This window comes from Mastomys coucha, unplaced genomic scaffold, assembly GCF_008632895.1.
Source record: "Mastomys coucha isolate ucsf_1 unplaced genomic scaffold, UCSF_Mcou_1 pScaffold15, whole genome shotgun sequence".
NCBI classification, from domain to species: domain Eukaryota; kingdom Metazoa; phylum Chordata; class Mammalia; order Rodentia; family Muridae; genus Mastomys; species Mastomys coucha.
In genome coordinates this window covers 16,453,151-16,479,444 of record NW_022196897.1, presented here as the reverse complement: position 1 = coordinate 16,479,444, position 26,294 = coordinate 16,453,151, and the positions used below count along the sequence as shown (strand labels likewise).

Below are 26,294 nucleotides of genomic sequence, written 5' to 3'. Positions count from 1 at the left end.
AAAAAGAAAGTGGGGACCAGGGAATGGGGCTCTACTCAAATGGGGTGAAATGTCCCATGCTGGCCAGGGTACCCAGAGGGGCCCTCATTGACCTCTTTGTCTCCTTTGCTGCCACTAGGTGGCAGCACACACCAGTCCTGGTATTTGGGTATTCACTGTACTTGGACTTCGCCAGGCACAGGGTCTAAGGTCCCCAAACTCACTACCTTACTTTTTTTGTTGTTATTCTACTCTACCTGTCTGTCTGTGGTTCTGCCAGTTTGTGGTTTTCTGGGGGAAACTCCTTTTTTTTTTTTTTTAGAATGAACTCAGTGGGAGACAGAATCCTGATGGTTAAGAGTGATTTGTACTGGCCCAGGATCTAAAAGCTTTAAAGCACAGGGGTCCCTCTGATGCCCCAGTTCCAGTGTGTAATGCTGGAAGCCAGGAGAGGAGAAGCAAGAAGAAGAAGGGAGAGAAAGAGGAGAGAGAGGAGGAGAGGAAGGAGAGGGGTAGAAAAGGAAAGATGAGGAAAGAAGAGAAAAGGGGAAGAGGGAGGGAGGGAAAGAAGGAAGGGAAAGAAAAACCTAAAGCAAGGGCTAGCTTCTTCCCATAGCCCCCAGAGTCAGGGACTGTAAGTAAATGCTAGCTGTTTATATTTTAATAAGTTAGCTATTCTTTTTCACCCAAACTCTACTCAAAGTTTCTAGAGAAATTTCCAGTGGGTTAGAAGCTTCTGTGAAGTTTTGATAAGCAAATGTGGCTGCACTCTCGCGCCCTGGTCATTGGCTGACGCTGCAGCCGCCAGATTTTGACACAAATAATCAGATTGAAAATCAGGGAGGGGAACAGAAGAGGGGGAAAAAACACAGAAACGAAAAGGAGAAGTGTCTGTTTGTGCAGAGACTCATAAAGTTGACCGAGCCGAGAGCAGTCCCCAGGAACAGTGTGGAGGTTCTCGACTCTCAGGACTCCGGGCAGAACTCAGAAGAGGGACAGCTCCCTGAGGGTGAGTGCCGCCAGACAGGTGCTGGCTGGGTTCCGCTGAAAAGTTCCTGTCCTGGGTGCCCAAGGCAGGGAGGGTGTCTGCTTCCCTTTATGGTGAGAGGTGTGATAATCTCTCTTCTGGATGCAGTGCTCATCACCAGGGGAGGGAAGGAGGAACGAACATGGGTCAGTCTGTGATGCCGTACGATAGTGCAGGAATCAGGCTTTCCTCCTGTGAATTCTGTGAAACTTCATTGTAGGTGGCTAGGCTTCAACCAGATACGCAAAGTCAATTCCCCCCCACCCTCGACCTTTCTACACACACACACACACACACACACACACACACACACACACACACACACAGCACTTTTCTAGGGGCACCAAAGGAGCCCAAATTGATGTCTCCCTGGGCTAGAACTGCCCTATTCCAGGAACTCAGAAGGGATTGGTAGCTCTGATGATCTTCTCAAAAGTTCCTGGAAGCACCAGGGAGTCAGACACCCTCTCCTTGGGAATTTACTGAAGGGAAATGACAAGGTGAGGCGGACCAGCCTCTGGAGAGCACAGGATGGTGGAGGGGAGGCACTGCCAAAGGTTCTTGGCTCCTTGAGCAGCTGTAGCTCAAGGTGAGGAAAAGGTGAGTTTGAGTGTTGGATTTCTTAGAAAACAGGGCTCATTGCAGAGATGCCCACAGATGCTGTGATCTGTGACTGAGTCCTGGGAAAGCCAGCATCTTTCTGAGACTATTGTGGAGAAAGTCCAGTCACCTCTGGCTGTGTGGCCGGGCAGCCTGGGTGCTGGCAGAGCTGTCCCTAGCCACCTGTGCTCTTCCAAGTCCTGCAAAGTCCATCAGGAGAGGGGTAACATTTTGATTTAGGGGTCAATCTGTAGAGAGTTCTTTGGCGGAGTCAGTCAGTTCTGGATGATTTAGGTCTGATGGAATCACCCCAGTGGTGCTCATCATTCCTGGAACTTTAAAAAAGGTGGGTGTGGGTCCCACTAGAGGTCTGGGGAGCAGATAGCTCAAGGTCTCCCTTCACTGGGGCAAAAAACCTGCTCCCAGGCAGAGATAGCAGAAGACTCCTACATCTGAAGGTGTTTGCATTGACTCCTTCCTCATGGCAATCCCAGCCGTGGGGAGTGTGGGGGGCTCTGCTCTTGGTGTAGACATGTGCAGACAATGTTTTGTTTGCTCTGTTTCCATTGTGGTAAAACATGTCCATAGAATTGACCGTTTTTTGCTTTTGAGTTGTGTGGTGTTCTTGGGCACTGACATGGGCTTTGGAGTCTACCACAGACTTAAACACTCTGCTCCCCAACTCCTTCCTTCTCTCCTCTCTATGTAATGAAAAAAAAAAAAGACCCTTAATTTCTAATCCTCCTGAGCTACAACCCCAGTCCCTTTCTCCTTTTATTTCTTTATTTTTTTAATCTCTCCTTTCTGTTTTTAACTTAAGATTACTATGATTAACTAGGCATGGAGGCATACGCTTTTAATCCTAGCACTTGGAAGGAAGAGGCAGGTGGAACTTTGTGAGTTTGAGGCCAGTCTGGTCTACATAGAGAGTTCTAGAACAGCCCGTGTCTCAAAAGAACTACAAAAGTGTTGTTTGTTTTGTGCGTAAGAGAGATGAGGGGCTCACATGCCATGGCATACGTGTGGAGGTCAGAGAACAATTTTATGGAGTCCACTCTCTTTCTGCTCTGTGGGTTCTGGGAACTGAATACAAGTCATTGGGCCTGCATGGCAAGTGTTTCACCTATTGAGATAGCTCGCTGACCCACTTTAGCCCATGTTTGACCAGGCTGACCCAGAACTCATGGGCTCAAGCAATCCTCCTGACTTCTTCCCAAGTATCCAGGAATCAAGATGCTTGCCCCTATGCCGAGCTCATGAGCTGCTCATTAGCTATTGAGCAGATACATCATGCTCAACCATGCATTGATCCCTAAGGCTGTGTCTTTTTGTGAAACTGAGACCCCACACCTATTAACCAATAACTATTCTCCTTGACACCAGCCCCTGCTAACCTCAAATCTACTCCAGTCTCTGTGAGCTTGCCTCTATTCTGTACAACTAGATATCTGTCCTTCTGTGGCTGGCTTATCTTGCTCCCTATGTTCGTGGGGTTCATCGTGCCACACATGCTGAAATTTCCTTCAGTTGGAAGTCTGAATCACACTGTGTGCTTTGGCCTGGCAGTATACCTTGCTTATCCATCCTGCCTAGACAGACATCTGTACCTCTCCGCTCTTGCAGATGCTATTGCTGTGAATGTAGATGGTCAGAGTCTCTGAACTCTGCGCTTTGGTGTATGCCTGAAGGTCATCGCTCACTTTATTAATTTATCTGGTGGTGTTGGGGATTGAACCCTGGGCCTCCCACAGGCCAGTCACTGACTTTAGGTTCCCTAAGGTGAGCCAGGCTCCTGGCCATGACTCCGTGACATGGTTCTGCAGCTTGTTTGCTGCCTCCTTCCCTTCTGTCTTTCCACATAAGGAAGTCCAAAGGGTCCCCTGCAGCTGACCCTGAGAACAGCCCTGTCTTGCCCAACCCTCCTGAAAAGGGAACCTAACTGCCCCTGTCTCAGGCAAGGTAGGTCAGCCCCTAGCTGAAGGTCAACAGATTGTACATGGGATTTTAGAGTAAAGGGGAAGTTTAGAAATCTCTTAGCCCAACCGTCTCCTCTGAGAGATAGGAAAACCAAACCCAGGTTAGCGGTGCACGCGGTCACAGGATCAGACTCATCTCCCGTGGGCGGCACAGGATGCCTGGGGTCAGGAAATCCTGATGAGTCCACTCTGCTCAGAACCTGGGAGTGTAGACGCTCCAGCCCTTCAGGCAGCCCCAGCTGCAGTTCCGACTCAGGGTCCATTGACTCTTTAAGTACGGGGATAGAAGGTTTACGAAGGATTCTGACAAGGGGCCTCTTTCCGGAGACCAGATGCCATCACTGTCTCTGTTTTATGAAGAAATCCGAGTGTCTTTCACAATCTCTGCCCTGAGTTCTTTCTCAGAATGGTCCGTGTGAATCAAAACCGAGTGGTTGTTAATTAACTACATTATAGGTAACTGGTTCCTCTTTCTTTTTTTCTTAACTCAGCTAACAAGGGCCAAAGGGAAATTCTCTGGATACACTTGGCTACTACTGTAGGCTTGGGGGTCTGACCAAGGGCCGACTGTCCTGATAGGTTAGGGAAAGAATGCCCTAGAAGGGAAAGGATAGAGCTAAGGCAACCCAGTGGGAGGAAGCAAGAAACCCAGGACCTCTTACTTCCCACGTAGGCATAAAGCATTCAGTAAGTGCTTATGAATGCAGGAGGGAGGTCCTGGTCCTGTACTGCTCAGGGTTTGGGTCAGTTGACCTAGTGTCACCTTTAACTGGACCACGGGCAAAGCTGCCTTCAAGGGAACCTGTTATCTGCTCTCCACGTGAAGCTAGTTAGGACCCTGTGTGGGGTCAAGGGAAGAAGACCTTTGTCCTAGCTCCCAGCTTCTCTTGATACAATAGGCTATACCAGAGGCTGCTGTGAGGAGCACAGATGGTGTGGTGGGGATACAGGGTGAGTCAGGACAGTAGCCCTGGGCCTGCCTCTGTCCTGACCTCAGAGTCAGCATCCTCTCTAAGCCTTGAGATCCCCACCTGCAACCCAAGGACACTCCCTACTTCCCTGCCCCAATGCATGGAGTAAAGTAGCCACCATGGCTTGGCTTCCTCTTTGATGTACTATGTAGTGACTGTCTCAGTAAGGACCTGACATGAAAGGCCTGGCATAGCCTGTGGCACACAGACCACACTGAATAACTGTTGTCTCCTGCTATGAGTATGGAGGTCCTGGGCCTCGAGGGATGCATCCACTCCCCCTCCCCTGCTCAGGATTTAGAGTCCCTCAAGTGAAGGGTTGGGGATATTCAGGGACTGGGGGGTAGGAGGGAGAAGCCCAGGAAGGGAGGGGGCAGGAGAGGAAGGCTGGGCCAGGGAGATAAGGTCGTGGTCGCTATGTGTACCAGGATGAGCAGAGGCCCTTCCAAATCCTTTGTTTAGAGAACTAAGAATCTATCAGTGGAAAAGACCCAAGAGGCTAAGTCCCATCCTTCATTTTAGAGATCAGAGAACGGCGGTTTTGAACTTATGCCAGCTCTTAAGAGTGTACCTGCGGGGTTGAACCTGGCCCCTCAGCTCTTCCTCAGTGGGTGGCTCAGCCTAGGTGTCTGCCATGCACCTTACATGCTCAAGGTCCTTTCTTGCTCCCAGAAATGACTGACATCGAATCAGGTCCCCTTCTGAGCCGATCTGGACCCGGCTACCCTGCAAACAGCCCCAACCATTGGTACTCCTCAGCAGGGCTCTGGGCCATGGGCAAGTGGACTTAAGGCCTCTCCTGCCTGGTTTGGTTCACCCCCTGGGACAGAGATGACTCAAGTGTCCTTGTCACAAGGCTAAACTCTCTTTCCTAATCTTGCCTCCCACCATGGTCTGAGTTGAGGTCTTATCGCCTAGCCTTCACTGTTGTTCAGCAGCCAAATCCTTTTTCCCCGCCTTTGCTAGGCATATCACAGATGCAGCCGTCAGTGAGTGGCTGGTCCTGGGTGGGTCTGGGACTCCTCCCATGCTTTCTGAGCTTTGCCCTGAACAGCCCGGAGTACGGGGAAGATAAAGAGCTCCAAGGGGGCTCTCTGTCTTCCAGGACCACAGAGTTACTGCATAGACTAGGACAGTGATAGAAGCCATTAGTGGGAGAGCAATGGCATGCTGTCCTAGAGGACTGTGCAGGAGACATCTAGGGAGGTCAGCATGCTTCCTACCTTATGAACTGGGCAGGTCCTTTGGCTCATTTGGGCCTCCAGTTCTCTCCTGGTCCCTGACTAAGAAGTTAAATGATGATGCCCACCACTGGAGTTGATGGACATTCCCCTCTCTATCTCTACCCACAAGGAAACTGAATCTCCAGATGAAATGGATGGGTCTCCTCAGGCCTCTATCCATGATTAATAGACAGAAATCCTTCACCATTTCTGGAGAGCGGACTGCAGACTTAGGCGCTGACTGCAGCAGCACCCCCTGTAGGACAATACAGGCTTCAATTAAGTCTCTACTTGCCTCACTAGTCTCAAGTCCCTTTATTCACCACCCCACCCCCACACCCCACTGCTACAGACCGGCAGTGAGAACCAGGGAGGCTCACCAGCATTCCAGGCTGGATAGCACACCTTAAAGTAAAGGAAACTAGCCTGGGGAAGTGACCCACATCTGCCCAAACTGAATGACGGGCAAGCTGAGGGTCTTTCCTTGTGAGCTTCGTTTTTGGGAGAGTATTGTTTGTTTTGTTTTGTTTTGCTTTTTTGGAACGGGATCTTACTATGTTTGTCCTGGCTGGCCTGGAACATGATCTATAGACCAGACTGCCCTTGAACTCAGGGAGATCCTACTGCCTCTGCCTCCCCAAATGCTGGGACTAAAAGCATGCACACCTGGCTTCTCCATGAGCGATTAATTTAAAAAAAATCTAAGCTCAGATTGTGTAGTCTCTTGAGTGTGTTGAACTGGACTCAAAAACAACTTTTTAAATTTGTTGTTTGAGGCAGGGCTTCCTATAACCCAGGCTGGCCCTGAACTCATATATAGCTGAGGATGACTTCGAACTGTGGCTTCCCCTGCCTCCACTTCCCAAGAGCTAGGTTATAAGAATGTACTGTCATAACTGGTCTCATGCAGTGCTGGGGCTGCAGCATGCAGCGCTCCACCAACGGAGCTCCTCAAGAACCATTAACTGCAGTCCACACGTGCCTGCTTCAGAGACCCCAGCCAGCCCTCCCTTCTCTTTCCCAACACAGTCCAAGCTGACTCAAGTTTCTAGGCATGAGTGTACTCTGCCTGTGACTAAGTCATCATTCTTGGGGGAGCCAGCTGGTCAAAGTTAAAGTGTCAATACGTTGGATTCTTTCTGGAAGTTCCAAGAAAATCAGTTCATGGATCTCTCTGAGCTCTTGGTAGCAGGAAGCAACCCTTAGCATTCTGAATCTAGAGAGGTGTGGCTCTAATCCCTGCTTCTGATGCACAAGCAGCTCTCCCTGCACCCAGCTTTCCCTCTTCTTGTAGGGAGGGACACCGGTCAACTGTGGAGCAAAGCTTATCTTCATGCACATCTTAACTTGATGTGATATTCACAGGTGCCAGGTGGATGTGAACTTTTGGGGAACATTATAAAAACCAGCATGGGCCGGGCGGTGGTGGCGCACGCCTTTAATCCCAGCACTTGGGAGGCAGAGGCAGGCGGATTTCTGAGTTCGAGGCCAGCCTGGTCTACAGAGTGAGTTCCAGGACAGCTATACAGAGAAACCCTGTCTCGAAAACACCAAAAAAAAAAAAAAAAAAAAAAAAAAAAAAAAAAAAAAAAAAAAAAAAAAAAAAAAAACCAGCATGGGATAGCTTGTCTTTGATTCAAAGGAATAGTGCTTGTTGCCAGGCAGTGGTGGCACACGCCTTAATCCCAGCACTCGGGGGAGTCAGAGGCAGGCAGATTTCTGAGTTCAAGGCTAGCCTGGTCTACAGAGTGAGTTCCAGGACAGCCAGGGCTACACAGAGAAACCCTGTCTGGAAAAACAAAAACAAACACACAAACAAAAACAACAACAACAAAAAGGAATAGTGCTTGTTGCTCTTAGCCTCTCCCATTGACAACCCCACCCCCACCCCCCTGCAGGTGTGGAGCACACTCTGAAAAATGCCACGGTCCTTTCTAGTGAAGAGTAAGAAGGCGCACACCTACCACCAGCCCCGGGCACAGGGTGATGACCTGGTCTGGCCTCCTGCCATAGTTCACCTGCCTGGTGAGTCTGAGCTTAGGCTATGGCCCACCCCATGCCTGCTTGGCACTGTCTCAATGATGGTGTGGCATCTCTTCTGCATCTCATTGTCACTGCATGAATGAATGAGTATGTGAATGAATGAATGAATGAAATACTCATCTCCTCTAGCCTTTGGAGTTCTGGGAGCATCAAACTCGGAGCCAGGAAGGGACTATTGGCTCCAGTTGAGGTCTGAAGTCAGGGTGGTTCTGGGTTCCCCCACCTCTACCTGTCCCAGGCAGAGGTGTGAGCAGCAGCAGGCTGGTGCCCCTGGGTCCCCTCTCCCTGGAGATATGGTACCCCTTGTTCACTGGGGGCATTCTAGAATTGGTGGTGGTGACTCTTGGGTCTTGTCTCCTCACAGTGGCAAAAGAGCATACCCAGATTGTCAGCCCTTGTCAGCCCTTGGACTGGAACACAGTCAAACAGGAGCGGGAGAAGCTGCTGAACCAGAGCCTTCCCAAGATGGCCTCAGCCCCAGGTACCCAACCAGGGTCTCCACTGTCCCCTGTAGCACTTCTTAGGGTCATGAAGTTGGGGAGCATCAGTCACTGGATGCCATCTGGACTCTCAGCTTCTGCTGGACACTTCTAGACAGGCATTTGCTCTAGATGAGGACTTGTGTGCGCACGTGTGTGTGTGTGTGTGTGTGTGTGTGTGTGTGTGTGTGTGTGTGTAGCAGCCGGGGGGTCCATAGGGCAGTGGCCTGATGGCCCCTCAGGGGGAGGGAGCTGAAATTGCAGTGAAGACTCACACCAACAGTACACAGTGGGGCTGCACACTGGAACCCTCAACAGGTCACCAGGGGAGATAAAGAACCCAGGCACCTTATTTCAAAATTAATAACCTGAACCAGATATGCTGGTTCATACCTCTAATCCCAGCACTTGGGAGGCAGAGGCAGGCGGATCTCTGTCGGTTGAAGGCCAGTCTGGAAGGAAGGAAGGAAGGAAGGAAGGAAGGAAGGAAGGAAGGAAGGAAAAAAGGAAAGAAGGAAAGAAGGAAGGGCAGAGAGAGAGAAAGAGAGAGAGAGAGAGAGAGAGAGAATCCGCTGGTGGCAGTTAGGAATACTCACTGATCTTCCAAGACCTGAGCACCTCACATGTGCCTGTGGCTCCATCTGGGGAGTCCAGCACTGTCTTCTAGCCTCTGAGGGCTCCTGCACACACATGGTACACACACAGTTACAACATACATAGAGAGACTTGAAGGCAAATCCTTAAAATAAATCACCCGCATGTGTCTTTGTACAGAGAGGCCTGTTGTGACACCACAACCCCAGGATGGGGAATCACCACTCTCTGAGTCACCCCCTTTCTACAAGCCCAGCTTCTCCTGGGATACGCTGGCCTCCTCCTACAGCCACAACTACCCACAGACCCCCTCCACCATGCAGTCCGCCTTCCTGGAGCGCTCTGTGAGGCTGTATGGCAGCCCCCTCGTGCCCAGCACCGAGTCCCCCTTGGACTTCAGCCTCCGCTACTCTCCAGGCATGGACACTTACCACTGTGTCAAGTGCAACAAGGTGAGTGATGGGCACACAGGCCCTGCTCAGCACCCCTCTCTCTCCAGGATGCTGGGCCCTGCTATTATTTATGGCTTTGGTTGGTCGCTATGCTGGGAATCTTGGGGCCATGTTGAATTCAGACCGAACCCCAACTGTCTTGCCTTTGCTTGACGTGAACAAGTTCTTGTGGGATAGAGAGAGGTCAAAACGCCTGCCCCAGCCCATAACAAGGAGATATCAGGAAGAGCATCTATGTGGTTCTAGCTAGCTTTGGCATTCTTTTTTTTTTTTTTTTTTTTTTTTTTTTTTTTTTTTTTTTTTCTTTGAGACAAAGCCTTGTGTAGCTCTGGCTGGCCCTGAGCTCTCTTTGTAGCCAAGGATGACCTTGAACTCTTAATACTTCTCCCTCCACCTCCGAAGAGTTGAGATTGCAAGTATGCACCACCACAGCTGGTTTTGCCTGCTTTTATCCAGTGCCAGGGTCCCATGTGCAATACACAAGCACTCTATCTACCGAGCTACCTCTCCAGTCCCCTAGCCCTGAGATCTTACCCAGGGGTTATTCTTCCTCCAGATGGGCATGGCTCCCTCCCACAGCCCCCATTTTATAGACAGGAAACTGCCACAGAGAGGTAGGAGACTCCCTGGGATTTGCGGCAGAGCAGCAGGACCACCTATAGGATGCCCTTCTCCTGCTGCTCTGGGCTAGGCCCGTGGCCAGGATGATCACAGTCCTGCCTCCTTCCTGGGACCTGACTCTTTGCTCTGCCCCAGGTATTCTCCACCCCTCACGGGCTAGAAGTGCATGTCCGCCGCTCTCACAGCGGAACCCGGCCCTTTGCCTGTGACGTCTGTGGCAAGACCTTTGGCCACTCTGTGAGTTTGGAGCAGCATGCTCATGTCCATTCCCAGGTGAGCAACTGACAAAGACTGAAGGGGACACAGATGGGTCGGGGAGGAGCCGACTCTCTACTTGCCTCCCTGGGTCTGAAGTCACCTAACATACTGAGTTTCTGATTGGTTGAAGTGGCTTCACATTTAGTTGGAAGGATTTAGGGGTGGGAGCTGGGGTATGTCTATGAGAAACCATCCTATGCTCTGGGTGGCCCCTTCGGCATCCTCAGTTCTTAGAGTTTTAGAGTCCAATTTAAATGCATATCTCACACACATCCCCATCTCTGTTTGAGACTCATTCCCTTTCCAGAGCGGAACAGGTAACTAGCCAGCACTCTGCCTGCTTCCAGAGAGGTCACACAGGCCAGATAGAAGCCGGTTACCAACACCTGGGGGGTGGGGGTGGGGGTGGAATGCGACCCTAGGAGCTTCCATCCATCCCTCAGCAGGAGGCTGGGAGCCAGCTCTGTCTTCTACTTCCCTGCCTCCCACAGCCCAGGCAGGCCACAGCTAGAACTGCCCCAGTGCACAGACAAGGAGACCAACCGACACCAGAAATGGCTCACCCGAAAAAATATGGCTGCTGGGCTGCTGGGAGTGGGGTCTCAGCTGGTAGAGTACTTGCCTGCCTAGCTCACATGAAGCCCTTGTTTGATCCCTAACACCAGATGATCCAGGAATGGCAATGCCTGAAACAGCACTCAGGAGGTGGAGGCAGGAGGGTCAGAGGCGCGAGGTTATCATTACCTACATAATACGTTCAAGGCCAAACTGGTTTCCCAGAGCCTATCCTAACTAAATTGAGTCAGCACGTCACTAGCTAAGAGGAGCTCACTCTGCGTTACTGGTGAATCCCTAAAAAACTCCCATTAGTTGTTTCATCAGTCAGTCAACAAGCACACCCTGAAGCTTACTTTGAGAAGCCTACTGTGAAAGGCACAAGGAGATATTTCCTAGGAAGCAAGTCAGGCCCCAAGCCTTAGTCCAAGCTGAGGCAGGAATAGGGGGTTCTTCCTGCTCTTCCTGTTCTCGAGGTCACCCCAACGGAGTGTCCTCTTTCTCAGGGCATCCCAGCCGGGTCCAGTCCTGCGCCCAGCTTGGCTGTCCCGGGCCTCGAGGCCCCACCTGCACCTGACCCCCCAGGGCCTCGTTTCCTCCGGCAGGAGCGTAGCTTCGAGTGCCGGATGTGTGGCAAAGCCTTCAAGCGCTCATCCACGCTGTCCACGCACCTGCTCATCCACTCGGACACGCGGCCCTACCCCTGCCAGTTCTGTGGGAAGCGCTTCCACCAGAAGTCGGACATGAAGAAACACACCTACATCCACACAGGTGAGCGAGCGCCAGGGTCAAGCCTGAGGAAAGGCCATAGGATCGCCTGCCTGGCTTCCCCCATAATTTGCCAAGAGGGCCCCTGGAGGAGGGGCTGAAGGGCTCCATGTAAAGAAACACTGGCAGGATAGCCAAGCCAACAAGGGCCGGAGGGCAGGAGGCCAGCGCATGGATTCATGCACTCCCTGCCGCTTACTGCAGTACCTGGTACCTCAGTGCTTCTTTTGGCCAGTCCTTGCTCAGCAAAGGTGATCTATTGGGAAATAAGGAAGGACCGGCCTGTGTCAGCTTGGAGCAGCTGAGAAAGCCAGAGAAAGACCATATCAGTTACCTGACACATTATTGTGACATGGATGCCTGACAAAGGCAGCTTAAGAAAAAGGGTTATGCCGGGCGGTGGTGGCGCACGCTTTTAATCCCAGCACTTGGGAGGCAGAGGCAGGCGGATTTCTGAGTTCGAGGCCAGCCTGGTCTACAGAGTGAGTTCCAGGACAGCCAGGGCTCCACAGAGAAACCCTGTCTCAAAAAAAAAAAAAAAAGAAAAGAAAAGAAAAGAAAAAGGGTTATTGTGCCTCACAGTTTGAGGTGGAGTCATGGCAGGATGGCTCAGTGGTAGGAGCACGAGGCAGCTGGTCACATTGCTTTAGGAAAGAGAGGGCGGAATGCTGATATGCCATTTGCTCTCTTCCTTTTATTCAGTCAATCCTGGACCTCAGCCCATGGGGCGGTGCCAGCTATTTTGAGAGTGAGCCTTCAGTTAGCCCAATCCAGAAAATCCCTCACAGGCATTCCGCGCAGTGTGTCTCCTGGGTGACCTAAGTCCCATCAAGTGGACAGTGTCGCCCGTCAAAGAAGCATTTTGCTTGTTTGCTTGCTTGCTTGCTTATTTATTGAGACAAATTCTCATGTAGCCAAGGCTAGCCTTGAAGTTAGCTGAGACTGACCTCAACATCAAACTTGCAATTTCTCTGCCTCTACTTTCGGGGTGCAGGGGTTACAGATGTACAAATTTCCTTCCTTCCTTCCTTCCTTCCTTCCTTCCTTCCTTCCTTCCTTCCTTCCTTTCATTCTTTCTTTCTTCCTTCCTTCCTTTCTTCCTTTCTTTCTTTCTTTCTTTCTTTCTTTCTTTCTTTCTTGTTTTTTGTTTGTTTGTTTTGTTCTGTTTTGGTTTGGTTTGGGGTTATTTGTTTTTTCTTTTTGTTTTTGGAGAACATGGTTTCTCTGTGTGTAGCCCTGGCTGTCCTGGAACTCACTCTATAAACCAAGCTGGCCTTGAACTCAGAGATCCATCTGCCTCTGCCTCTCAAGGGCTGGGATCAAAGGTGTGGCCACCACACTTGACTATTTCCCACCGTTTTCTAAGGTTGGCCATAAAAGCAACATGGTGGTGAGTGAATGTGAGCAGGGTGGTGGATGCAGCCTGGCACTGCCACCGGAGCCCACCTGCTGTTTGTCCCTTCCCCAGGTGAGAAGCCCCACAAGTGCCAGGTGTGTGGGAAAGCCTTCAGCCAAAGCTCCAACCTCATCACCCATAGTCGCAAGCACACAGGCTTCAAGCCGTTCAGCTGTGAGCTGTGCACCAAGGGCTTCCAGCGTAAGGTGGACCTGCGACGTCACCGTGAGAGCCAACACAACCTCAAGTGAGACCACTGGCCATCCTGCCTCAGTGTGTCTCACCTGAAGGCCAGCCTCAAGATTCCAATCCTGAGCCCCAGTCCTCCTGGAAGCAGCACTGCCCATGAGCCTCTCTGCTTCTTTTGAGAGTGGGTGATCTCAACCAAGCCACGTGCCTTCTCTGACCGCAGCAAGGTGTAGGAGTCAGCTTGGGCCTTTCTGAACTGAAGCAGCCACAGATGTACTCTGGTCTCATCCGCTGCCAGAGCATAGAAAGCCACAAAACCCTTGTGGACAGAGATGGCAAAAACAGGCAAGAGCCGGAATCCACAGAGAAGCCCTCTTGCTTGCTTCTCTGGGTCTGATGACTGAATTTTTAGGGATTCTCTTTCTGGCTGCCACAGTCAGAGTTGTCCCCTGCCCTAGAGGTCTGGCACCCCTCTGCTTCAGCCAGATGTGCTGGCTGTCCCCCACCTCTGACCACATCCATCTGCCCACTGGGAGTCAGGCTCCACAGTTGAGCCACAAGGCTGTGAAGCCGTCAGCATATTGGAAGCCTGCTTCTGCAAGTTGATGTAAATGTAAATAAAGATGGGTTTGTTTACATGTGGCCCTGTTTGTAAAATGCCTGCTAGGTCCCCTGGACTGCCTAAGGACTTGAGGGCCTTGACATGGAACTAACAGATCAACTGAGATGCACCATGGCAGGTGTCCAGGAGGACGGGCCTGCTGCTGCAGCCCTCTGCAGTGTTGCCTTGTGAGGATGGTAAAGGGAACTTGTCAAGAGTGATTAAGTAAGCCTGACTAGCTATGTAACTTCACATGGGGCTCTGATCCTCTCTGGTTCAGCTGCATTGGGCCACACTGCAAGCACAACAGTCCCATCCTGCTCAGGATACTGGCAGGGCTCTGTGGAAACAGTGCACACGTCAAGCACTGCATGCCCTCGGCATTCCTGTTTAAAGTCCTGCCCTACCCACAAGGCCATACCAATGCCACCTCCTCCCTGAAGCCTCCCTTGGTCATCCCTCTCTTCTGACACTAAGCTACTTGTAGCCCTTGCCCGTGATCCAGGAGCTGCTCATAGTCCTCTGTAGACAATTTTGGCCTTGGCTACATACATTTTCTCCAGTCCATACAACTCTCTACAAGGGACGTGACAATGTCCCATTTTACAGATGGGACAACTGAGGTTCACAGAGCCCATCTACCTGGAGATGAGAAGGAGTTCAGAAAAGAAGTTTCATGGGGGCTTGGCTATAGCAGTGGTACACTGCATGCCTGAAATGTGTGCCGCCTTGGGTCAATTCATAATACCAAAACCCAAAGAATTGCATTGTCTTCAAATGACTTCTCTACAAAACACAATTTAACCCTGTGGTGTGTATGTGTATCTGTGTGTGTTTGCGTATTGTGTACATATCTGTGTCTGTGTGTATATGTGTGTGTGTGTGAGCTGTGTGTGTGTGTGTGAGTGTGTGTGTGTGTGTGTGTGTGTGTGTGTGTGTGTGTGTGTACATACAGAGAATCAAGTTTGGGTCCTGGTTCGGATCCTTTACCTACTAAACTATCAACCCAACCCAACAGTGGCCTCTTGAACTGACTTACTTAGGATGTTTGGCCCCTGGCAACAAATGTAAGGCTCTTCCTGCCCAGAGAAGGCAAGGAACCGGCTCAAAGCCACACTTAGTGTGCGAGGGGTGTGTATGTGGGGGGAAATCCTGCATCTCTCAGGTAAGGAGATACAGTGTGAAGGTAGGGGGTATTCTGAGCTTACATGCATTCATGTGCACACACACACACACATACACACACACCTGATTTGCATGTGTTTTGTTTGCTAAACAAAACCAAGACAATATCAGGGTTTCAGCCACTTCTGCAGTGAGGCAGGGTGGGGCTGGGAGAAAGGCGAGCAGAGAAGGCTGCAGGTGGATGTGTTCCTCCAGGTTGGCTGAGGTGGAGGGTGGGTGAGGTCAGGGCCAGTCAGTTTGTCCCGTGGGCGCCCCTAACACAGAAGGGGAAAGGACCACAGCAGCCTCAGAGCAGGGATTAGGCTGGTTCTCCATTTGGAATCACAGACCAAGGTGGTGTGGGCACAGGTACCAATAAGTGGGGTTCTGTGAATAGGTTTCACATAGCAGCTGCCCAGGGGCTGGGGGAGCCTGGAGGTACCTTACAGCCTGGCCTGTGATAGTTTTGTCCGGTGGGGACTCGCTGGCTACAGTCTCTGTCTCCATCACGACACCTCCTGTTGAGGAAGGCAGAGTGGGTGGGTGTGGTGAGCCCCACCCACCTACTGGAATTTGACGGAAGTTAGAGACCCTTTTCCTCTATAGCTGGTGCCTCCTCACCTCCCATCTGGCCAGAAATTCCCACCACCCTCATCACTGTATGAGCTAAGAGACACCATCCAACCCTGTGGAAATCACCTGTCCCCTTCCATTTGTTACAGACCCAGACAGGGTGGCCCTCACTCAAGGTCACACACCTTAAGGAGCCCTGTCAGAATCCAGCTTTCAAAGTGTTAATCCTCCAGCTGCGGACTCGGGAGTTGCAGAGGGTGGTGGGAGGTAGGAGAAGGCTACAGCCCTAACTCCTCTATGGGGGACAGGGAGATATGGAGGGGAACCTAGACCTGGGGGTGCTGGTGAGCCCATACAGAGCATCAGCCAGCTACTCATAGGAGAAGAGCCAAACAAAAGCTCTCAGAATGCTTAAGAGCTGCTACTCTTGCAGAGAAGCCAAGTTTGACTCCCAGCACCCACATCAGGTAGCTCACAACTGCTTATAATTCCAGCCTCAGGAAAATCCAGCCTATGGCCCCCAGGAGCACCAGCACCCCCCCCCCCGACACACACACACTTAAAAATAAAAGAAATATTTTAAAAACCAGTAGTTTAGTACTGAAACCAATTGGCCACATTAGGAATAAATCTCCCTGGTTGGCTCCTTGACACTGAACCCCCAGTTCTGGCTTCTGTGCTCCCTTTGAATATGGGTGAAGCCTGGCCCATGGCTGCCATGTAAATCACTGATAAGGATGGAAATGTTTCCTAGGTCATCCGAGGACTTTGAGTGGCTGAGTTGGCCCCATACTGCCCCTCTCTACCCCCAGCTAGAACGTGCTGCCTGAGAAGAGGAGGTGGCTGGGTGGAGGCCAGGCAAGACGGGGTGTCGGACGTTTGAGAGTGCAGAGGTAGGAGGCCATGTTACCTTTAAGACTGGAACAGCCCAAAGGGTCCCTAAAACCCAGGCGTGACCCATCCCATCATCCAGTTGAGCCCTAGCCCTTGCTGTTCTTGGTGACCCCACTTTCATGGGTGACCTCATTCCCCAGATTTGAGAGTCTTGTTCCACCCTGTCCATGCCCTACACATCCCATATGTCCTCTCGGGTGACTGGGTGAAGTTCCAGAGGGGAAGATCTGAGGTGAGGAAGAATCTTGGCCCTGTGGGTTCAAGCACAGGCTCGTCTGTGGGCCTGAAGATGGGGAAGACAGACACAACAGGGAGCTGTGCTTTGGAGGGTAACTAAGGCGGACAGGCACCTCTGTGGCCCTTGGGGAGTGGAAAGTGTCCCAGGACAAAGGAGAGGCAGGAGATGGGGACAGGATGGGAGAGCCAAGCTCTGCCTGCCCTCTAGCCCTGAGCACTCCAGAAGAGCAGCAGGTCTTCTCCATACATCCATGGTGCTCCCTCTGTGGGAGCACACTCTTTGCTCCCTGTCATTAGGCTGCTCAGTCTCACGCCCTAGCTCAGGAGCCCCAGTAAAGGTTTTTAAAACTGTAATCAACCCTTGACACTTATTCCACTCCTAGGGGGAGCAATGGGTGTGCATCCTGTCTATAAAAAAGAAAGAAAGCACCCTCAGGGCCCAGGAGAACCAGCTGGCCCCATGGCTGGTGGCACATCTGTACATGGTCTGAAAAACGAGAGTGTGGTTTTTAAGAACTGGTCTGAAGGGGTGCCTATAAGGCTGAGCAGAAGCACCAGAGCATGATAGCGCAGCAGTATCCAAACAGCAGAGATCTGTTTTTCTGACACCCTCCACGCTCAGCCTCTGAGCCTGCCAAGCGAGGAGATGAACTTTATGGGCAATAAAGAGCCTGAGCTAACCATACCCAAGCCTTTCTCATTGGTTCTGTTTTTAAAGTTTTATTTATTTATTTCATATATATGATAAGTTCACTGTAGCTGTCTTCAGACACACCAGAAGAAGGGATCTGATCCCATTACAGATGGTTGTGAGCCACCATGTGGTTACTGAGAATTGAACTTAGGACCTCTGGAAGAGCAGTTTGGGCTGAACCATCTCTCCAGCCTTAGTTTTGTTTTTAAGATTCACTTATTTTTATCTTATGTGGATGTGCATTTGTGACTTTATGTGCAGGTGCCTGCAGAGGCCGGAGAAATGGCACTGGATCCCCCTGGAACTTGAACTACAGACACTTGTGAGCTCGCCACGTGGATACTGGGGTGTGTGTGAACCTGGGTCCTCTGTGACAGCAGAGGAAAACTGGGGGGAAAAACAGTCAAAAATAAATATTTACAGGGTGGTGTGTAGACTGTTTGCAAATATCAGGACGCAGCGTGAGCCTATAATCCCAGCTCTCACCAGAAGATCAGAAATTCAAAGCTACATGAGGGCTTCAAAATCAGCCTCCAGTATGAAAGATTTTAGTCTCAAAAACAAACAAACAAAAACAAACAAAATAAAGCCCCAAATCAATACTAGGTCATTTTATATGAGATGAGCATCCGTGGTGACTCCAAGATGAGTTCTCCCCTGATACCCAGGGCCCACTGAATATTTTAGAAGACAAGCCTGAAAAGGCACACCAACGTATTATTAGTCCAGGCTTCTGGGGGCTGGCAAAAGACGGTGAGCAAACTCCCCTGCTGTTTGCCAAAGAACCTTGGATTTAGGGTATGTGTATGCCTGAGAAATGTAAGAGAAAATACATTTACAGAATTGACACATCCAAAAGGAAGCTGTTTCAAGTGGAAAGATAGTTTAAAAATCAGCACAGGTGGGCTGGAAAGTTGGTTCAGCAGTTAAAAACGAGCACTTCTTTTGAAGTGGACCTAAGTTTGGTCCCAGCATCTCTGTTGAGCAGCTCACAATCCCTTGGAACAACAGCTCCAGGGAGTCTAATGCCTCTGACCTCTGCAAGGTGCTTGTACATACTTTGGGACACTAACCATGGGACACACACATACACATAATTTTAAAAACCGATATGCAGGGTTGGGTAGCTGGCTTGATGGTAAAGAACACTGGCTGGCATTTGCTTTTCCAGAGGACGCAGGTCCAATTCTCAGCACCCATATGATGGCTCACAACCATCTGTAACTGTAGTCCCAGGGCCTCAGAGAGCACTAGGTAAATGGGTAATGCATAGACAGACAGACAGACAAAGCACCCCACCCACAAAAATAGATAAACTTTTAAAAAATCAGCATATGCTTTATGATACTATTCTGTTCGTTATAAGCACACATAGAGGGAGGAAGTGTGCAGGGGTGTTCAAGGAGGCCACCACTGATGGGAGGGGATCTGTGCTGAGGGGAGGGGATGTGTGCGCTTCTGTCTTCTGTGTGTGTGTGTGTGTGTGTGTGTGTGTGTGTGTGTGTGTGTGTGTATGCTGTGAGCATGTGGGTGCATGCCTGTGCACACTATTTTTCTGCAACAGGCATGAATGATAACATTATCATTGGTATTAAAAAAAGACTCCCTCAGCTCAAATATAACTTGAGCTTTATATTTGAGGTTTATATTAATTTGAGGTTTGTCTTTCTGCCCCTTCCCTTCAAACTGACAGCCTCTCCAGGCTCCTGTTACATAACTGCATGGCTCCTTGGGGACATGTTTCTTTTTGCCTTAGCAATGTTGGATGGCTTGCCCCAGACCCAGACCCAGACCCAGGAGCAATCTGTTAGCAGATGCTAGGTCCTATCATTTGAGGCCAATACCTAGTTGTCCCTAGTAAATTTATGTCTACAGGGGCCTGGATCCTTGGCAGTTGGGACAGGATTTCCTAGGTAGAGCAGGGCCCTGCCTTAGGAACTGCGGTCTGGACAGTGGACACTTGACTGTTCCCAGAATATACAGTATTAGTTCTGGGAGGATGCCACCCTAATGACCCCCATAGACCTAGTTGGAATTGGGCCCTGCCAGGAGCCAGGCTGGCCCTGTGCTTCTTGGGGACAGTGAGTGCAGAAAGGCAACTGGAGGGAAATCTGAGGCAGGACACATTCTGACCTAGCCATGCTCAGGTTTGGCCTGATAAGTTTATCAGCCTGTGCCGGCTGCCAACTGTCAGCATGGAGCCTGGCAGTGGGCTGGGCGGGAGGACACTCCTGAGTAGATAGCGCCTTCCAAGTGTTATCAGGAGCACAGTGGACCAGAGCGCGGGAAATGGGGGGAACAGGAGAGAAGGAGACTTCCAACTACTTTACCCAGAGACAAGAGCTGGGAAGGGAAATGAGGCCTCAGTGTTCCTGGGCCCTGGCGACTGTTGTGACACCAGCAGTCACAGCTGAGAACCAGTCCCAGGCAGCCACAGGCTGAGGACCCTGCCACAGACATCCAACAGGGGAACATGGCTCCTGTGGTCCAGCGTTTGTGCAAGTTCTAAAGAAAAAAAAATCCTGTTTTCTAGAAGGTTCCAATGCCTCAGGACACATGAGGACAAGGTTTTAGGAGCACAGAACATTGAGGCTATGTCACTGTTCTTTCCCATGCCATCCCCTCCTTCTGCCCTAAGTTCTCAGGTCACAGTTGAACTCACTTTACATCTAGCAAAGTCACTAGACTGTGCAGCCCAGCACCTGTTGGATGCTATGACCTTTGCTGATGAGCTTAGCCTTGCCCAGGAATAAAGACACTGAACCTCAGAGTGAGAGTAGAGACCTGGGGTTGAAGACAAGGGCTCAGGAGACCCGGGGGTGGGCCGCGGGGTCCTCAGAGACCTCCTATCCCAGCTCTAGAGAGGGCTCTGGGACACACAGGGGAAAGTCACTTGGGATGATGTCACTCCTGGTGTTCGGCACAGCTGCCCTGAGCCTGATTCTCTGCCATGAGAGCCGTCTATGGAGAGAGTCACAGATCCCAGTGTTAACTTTGAGTATGATTTTTTTTTTATCCTTTTTGCTACTTTCTTCTGAGGTTTCCATGATTTTTATAACCAAAAGTGTTTTGGAGAGAAAGCCAGGGAAGAGCGATTATGTGTTCTGTTTTAAAAGGGAGAGAAAGGGAGAGGGATTGTGAAGCTCAGTTGGTAGTGTGCCTACTAAGCTTGTGCCCTAAATTGGATCTCAGCATGGTGGTGCTCCCAGTGCTTGGGAGGAAGAAGCAGGAGGGTCAGGAATTCAGCATCATTCTCAATAATATAGTGAGTTTGAGGTACCTGGGCTGCATGAGAGCCTGTCTGAAATACATAAACAGTAGAGAATGGAGAGAGGGAAAAAAGTCAATAAAAGGAAAAGAAAGGAAGAGGAAGCAAAGAAGAAAGGAAGGGAAGACAGACAGACAGACAGACAGACAGACAGACAGACAGACAGACAGACAGGAAGGGGGAAAGGTTCTGTTGTGTTTCCTTGCCTCTTGGGAAGAGGGGTGGTGAGTTGGGCCTTCCAACCCCGAACCAGGCTGCATCTGAAGGTCCCCTTCTGCCTACATGAGGCCCAAGCAGGTGCCTAAGGCAACTGCAGAGCAAGCCACATGTCCAGAAGAGAAGTAATGACACCTGGACCCAGGACCCTTGCAAAAGCACAATGATGGTCTCACTGAGTTGACTGTCACTCATACAGATCCATCATTGGTCTGTCATCTCCAGGCAACCTTCTAGGAAGAAAGATTAGGGTCTCAGGATGCCAGCCAACAATTTCAGCTTCTCCCCGGAGGTGAGAGGCATAAAATAAACAGAGCTGATGAGAGAGGTATAGTGAGGGGTGAGTCACCAAGTCAAGGGGTGGCCTGAGGAGGCCTCACCAAAAGCCCTGGGTGTGGAAGGACAGCCCTGGACATGTGAGTGGGATGGGGCTAGGGCTAGGGATGGTATGGTATATGGGATGCTGGCTGCGGGTATGGTTGGGTGCCTTGGTTAGAAGGCTCCTTGCCTTTGCCACCCCTCGCCTTGGCCATCTCTGGAATTCTGAACCTCACCTCCCCAGCAACCTGCAGACTGCTTTTTGTCATCTCTCTTTCCTTTTTGAAACATACTCATGCTTTGTTGTTCAGGCTGTATCAAATTCATTCCATAGCCAGAGTGGCTTTCAAATCTTGATATTCCTGCCTCAGCCTGCTAAGTGTTGGGATGATGGGTGAGCCACCATGCCCAGACCTTCTGTCAATTCCTAAATGAGGGAATGAAGGGTGGAGGTGGCAATGGTGGGGAATGAACATTGCCTATTGGAAAGAAGCCACACCATGGAGATCCATGAAGATTGGGACAATAGAAAAGTGACATTTGCTGTTTCTGCTGCTCACCTCCTTCCTGGCATCGCTGATAAGAAGCTAAGATCTAACATTCCTCGGGAACTCCCAAAGCACCAGACAATGGGGCAAGAAGCATATTTAACAAGTTTGAAGGCTATTGTTACTACTCCCATTTCCCTGGGAGGGAAACTGAGGCCAGAGAAGTTATACCACTTGTGGATTCATAGATAGTATGCTGAAGCCAGCACACACCAATGCCCCTGACGATGGAGACGATGGAGCTCTGTTCTTCCTGTTCCTCTACCCCAGTGCATGTTCCTTCCCATCAATGTTGCTTTCTCCCGACCACCCTGCTCCAACCCAGACCCCAAACTTCCTCATGAGCTACTTCTCCTCCATAACTTGTGGCATGATTTCAGCGCCTCCCATGAGGCAATGGGGCATGATAAATGTGGCTATCAGTATTATCCTTAGGAATAACTCTAGTTTGGGGGAACAGGCCCAACCTTCCAGGTCAGACTGGGGCACAGGTGGTGCCCTGCCGTTAAGTGATGGTCCCAACTGTGACACACTCCTCACTCGACCCTGTCACCAGCTGCAGCCACAGGCACCAGGCAGAAGCTCGGAGCTATTTCTGCCATTGGTGACTTAGAACTTCCTCCCGGATCTCTTAAAAATAGAGGGGTTATCATGGTCCTCAGACCCCTTCCTCCACGTGAGGATTCTGACATGATTTCTGGGGAAGGCCTGGGCCTCTGGCCTCTCCGGGCAGCACAAGGACTTATCTCCGAGCTCAGTTGGGCAACAGGAAGGGACCAAAGCGACCACTGTGGGCAGCTCTTCCTGTGCCCAAAGTCCCTTTTGGGAGCAGCAGGGGATGTGGCCAAAGACTCGGGGGTATCAGTCACCCCCCCTTCCTCAGGGCAGTGGTTGCACACTGGCCTTCAGGGAATCAGAAATAAATGAGGTAGACAGCATCATGGGGAAGCCCCCAGTTCTGCCTTCACTGGACCCATCTGTCTGCCTTTTCCCTATGCCCAGCGTAATCCCCAAATCTGTGTGTGGCCTACTCAACTGCCAGGTCCTGGAGAGCACTGGGGGATCGGGCACTAGAAACCAGGTCATAGCACTCGGCAGAAAGTGTACAGAAGAGAGATGTAGAGATGTGTGGGAGGCAGGACACCTTTCTTAGCCACTGCCTCTGCTCCCCAACCAGTAGGGGACTCTGGAGCCTGCTGTCTCCTTTGAGGGTTTGCTGGCATCAGACAGGTCCCAGACTTTTAGAAAACAACTCCCCCTAAAAGTTGGAGAGAGCCTAAGACTGGTTGGTTCTGCTCTGGGTTGCTCCCTATGAGGCGAGACCTGGGGAGGAAGGATACTCAGAGGGCTCAGAGACACCAAGGGAGTTGCTAAGCCCAGCCTGAAGAGTCATGTATACAGAAGAAGCATGAGGGGATTTGACTTGCTAAAATAAAGATGGCCTTTAGTGAAGAAGACAAGTGAAGGCTGGTTGAAGAGACCAGGCCCCTCCAGGCCCCTCCAGGCCCCTCCGAGCTGCCCCAGCTGTCCCCACTAGAGAGGCCTGGCCCAGCACTACCCTTCTGGGGCCTCATGAAGTCAATGTGTATATCGATCTAATGCATCCTACCATGACCACTGTCACAGTCCAGACAATCACAGGATGCAGAGAAGCATGGAAGGCATGCATTCCTCCACCCACCCACCCACCCCCACCCCAGGGCCCTGGCCTATACTCTTCAGAAGCAGAGCTTCTGGATTCTGGGCTCAGCCTCCTTGGGGCAGCTCTACAGAAGACGTCAATCTTAGCTAGAAACTGTCAGCTCTGGGTTTCCTCCTGCTAGCTCCCCAGCGCCGCTTAGCTCAGCCTCAGACTTATCAGAGCCCTCCAGCTGCCTAGACCCCCTCAACCCCCTCAACCACCTCCCCAGCATGACTCAGCAAATCTTCCCTCGGTGGGGAAAAAACAAGGATGAGAAATCACAATGTCAGATTACAAAGCCCCAACTGTAGGGCAGGCCCTTGGCTGAGAGATAAGGGGTCTACCCCAGGACCCAAAACCCCTGTGCAGATAAGCCCTTTCCCGGCAGCCCAGGGATGCTGCAGGTACAAGCTGGGACGTCTGGGAGGAGAGGCAGAGCAGTTGGATGGCTCTTGGTGACCCTGCAAGCGGCTCTGTCACTGCCCAGCAAGCTGGGCAAAGAGGAAGCCCTGGTGTTGCCATCCACCCCCGTCCACAGGGCAAGAAAGAGAAGGGCGGGGGCCTTTCTAGAAAGTTCGAAGGGAGGGTACCCCACAAATGCCCTTCACAGATAGGGTGTGGGTGTCCCTGTACCAGCTCAGCCTGCAAACTTTGCAGGATATTAGTCGCACCCTCTCTGGGCAGTTTAGCAGCTGCTGTGTTGAAGTGAGGCCTGGCCTAAGGGACAGGCTGGTAGCATGCAGGCTGGGAAAGTCATTCCCAATTTGGAGAGGTGGGGGCTGGGGGTGTCTTTGGAGGATGGGGTGAGACTGGAGGTGGCTCTCAGTTGAGCTGTGGTAGCCCTGGAGACCTCTAGGGTTTCCAAGCTAGAGTCAGCAAGGGGAACCTCAGGAGACCCTCTGATCATGAGCAGGAAGCTGGGTAGAGGGAGAGGTCAGGATGACAGGCTGGGAGTTGGACTCTCTGCTGCCCCCTGTCATCACAATGCTCATTTCAAAATGAGGGATGTGTCCTGAGAACTAAGTTGCCCACTGCAAGAAGGCGTGACCCTAGGCTCTGGCTTCTGTTTCTCAGGCTTTGGGGACCAGTGACTGCTGGAATAGAAGTATAAATGGGCATAAAGCTCAGCACAAGGCTTGTATAAGGGCACAAGATCCACTTGTCCAGTGTCCCAACCCTAAGGACTCTCTGGTCATATGTCTCCTGCAAACTTGAGTTCCCCAAATCTCTGTCATGGCTTCCTCTTCTGGATTTGTGTTTTCTGGAGCTGCAGAAGGGAAAGAGCTGGTCCAGACGAGGTCTCCAGATCCTCAGCGTGCAACTTTGCAAAACATAGAATGCTGGGCTGGAGAGATGAGTAAGCGATTGGGAGCACTTGCTGCTCTCGCAGAGGACCCAGGTTTAGTCTCAGCTCTCACATGGAAATTCTCAACCTCCCAGAGCTCCAGTCCCAGAGGATCTGAGGCCCTCTTCTGGCCACTGCCGGAACCGCATGCACATAGTGCACAGACATACACGCAGACCACACCCGTACACATAAAATAGAGAAATAATCTTAACAAAGCAAAACTGCTCGACTGTGGGGTAGAAGCACTAGCATAGTGAAGGCTCTGGGTTCCAACCCCCAGCACCGCATAAAACAACACAACAACAAAACTCCAACTGTTTATTGTGTGCGGTAGATGGCCCAAGGTCAGAACCAAAGAGCTGCGGGAAGCTGATTGGCTTCTAGCTGATCACAGCATTGCTTACTGTGATGGTAAACCTTGTTTGTCATTTCAGTGGATATGGAATCAACTACGAGACAAGCCTCTGGGAACACCTATAAGGCATTTTCTTGATTGCATCCACTGAAGTAGGAAGACCCTGAATAAGGATGGGAGGCACCTCCTGCCAGAGGCCCAAATACTAGAAAGCTGGAAGAAAATGCTTTTGGTGGCTGGTGCCCTGAGCAGACCTTGGGCATAAACTCTGCAGCCAGTCCCACAACACCCAGAGGAAGCTCCACTCCCAGGCACTCTAACACGCCCCAGGATCAGAGGTGAGGAGGACACATCTGTCCCAATACTGGGAGTAACTGGGATCAGCAGGACCCAGGCACACAGGAACTCCACCAGTCCAGTGGCTCAGGTTGCTTCTGGTCTGTCTGGGCTGGTGGGTGCCCTGAGCAGACCTTGGGCACAAACTCTGCAGCCAGTCCCAAAACACCCAGAGGAAGCTCCGCTCCCAGGTGCTCTAACAAGCCCAGGGTCACAGGATCCCAGAATCACGGGATCACGGAGACAGCTTGACTCTGAGGAGTTCTGACACAACCAAGATCACAGGAAGGACAGACTCCAGTCTGATTTAGCAAGGGCAGGTAGCACTAGAGATAACCAGATGATGCTGGGCAAGCATAAGAATATAAACAACACAAACCAAGGTTACTTGGCATCATCAGAACCCAATACTCCCACCATTATAAGTCCTGGACACACCATCACACTGGAAAAGCAAGATTCAGATCTAAAATTACTTCTCATGATGATGATACAGGACTTTAAGAAAGATATAAATAGCACCCTCAAAGAAATGCAGGAGAACACGGGTAAACAACTAGAAGCCCTTCAAGAGGAAACACAAAAATCCCTAAAGAACTACAGGAAAACACAATCAAACAGGTGAAGGAAATGAGCAAAACCATCCAGAATCCAAAAAATGGAAATAAGAACAATAAAGAAATCAGAAAGAGAGACAATCCTGGAGATAGAAAACCTAGGAAAGAAATCAGGAGTCATAGATGCAAGCATCACCAACAGAATACAAGAGACAGAAGAGAGAATCTCAGGGGCAGAAGGCACCATAGAAAACATTGACAAAATAGTCCAAGAAAATGCAAAAAGCAAAAAGCTCCTAATCCAGAACATCCAAGAAATCCAGGATGCAATGAGAAGACCAAACCTAAGGATAATAGGCATAGAAGAGAGTGA

General features: G+C 50.8%; 1 protein-coding gene across 2 annotated transcripts; it reads left to right on the top strand.

Moving 5' to 3' along the window:
- The first annotated feature begins 843 nt into the window (after positions 1–843).
- Gfi1b (growth factor independent 1B transcriptional repressor) lies at positions 844–13,773 on the top strand. Of its 2 annotated transcripts, none has more exons than XM_031369539.1 (7): positions 844–988; positions 7,675–7,801; positions 8,184–8,300; positions 9,073–9,344; positions 10,101–10,238; positions 11,384–11,549; positions 13,015–13,773. In XM_031369539.1, exons 2-7 carry the CDS (start codon positions 7,696–7,698, stop codon positions 13,191–13,193), a joined length of 978 nt encoding a protein of 325 aa, XP_031225399.1. In that variant the 5' UTR covers positions 844–988; positions 7,675–7,695; the 3' UTR covers positions 13,194–13,773. The 2 variants fall into 2 exon arrangements, with proteins under 2 accessions (XP_031225399.1, XP_031225398.1); XM_031369538.1 differs by having other exon boundaries at positions 847–988; positions 11,285–11,549.
- Positions 13,774–26,294: the final 12,521 nt, after the last annotated feature.

Bases quoted from the DNA above. Each gene is read 5' to 3' on its own strand.
- Gfi1b (XM_031369538.1), top strand. From the start codon at position 7,696: ATGCCACGGTCCTTTCTAGTGAAGAGTAAGAAGGCGCACACCTACCAC. The intron at 8,301-9,072 runs GTACCCAACCAG...GTCTTTGTACAG, and splicing joins CAAGATGGCCTCAGCCCCAG to AGAGGCCTGTTGTGACACCA. The intron at 10,239-11,284 runs GTGAGCAACTGA...CCTCTTTCTCAG, and splicing joins ATGCTCATGTCCATTCCCAG to GGCATCCCAGCCGGGTCCAG.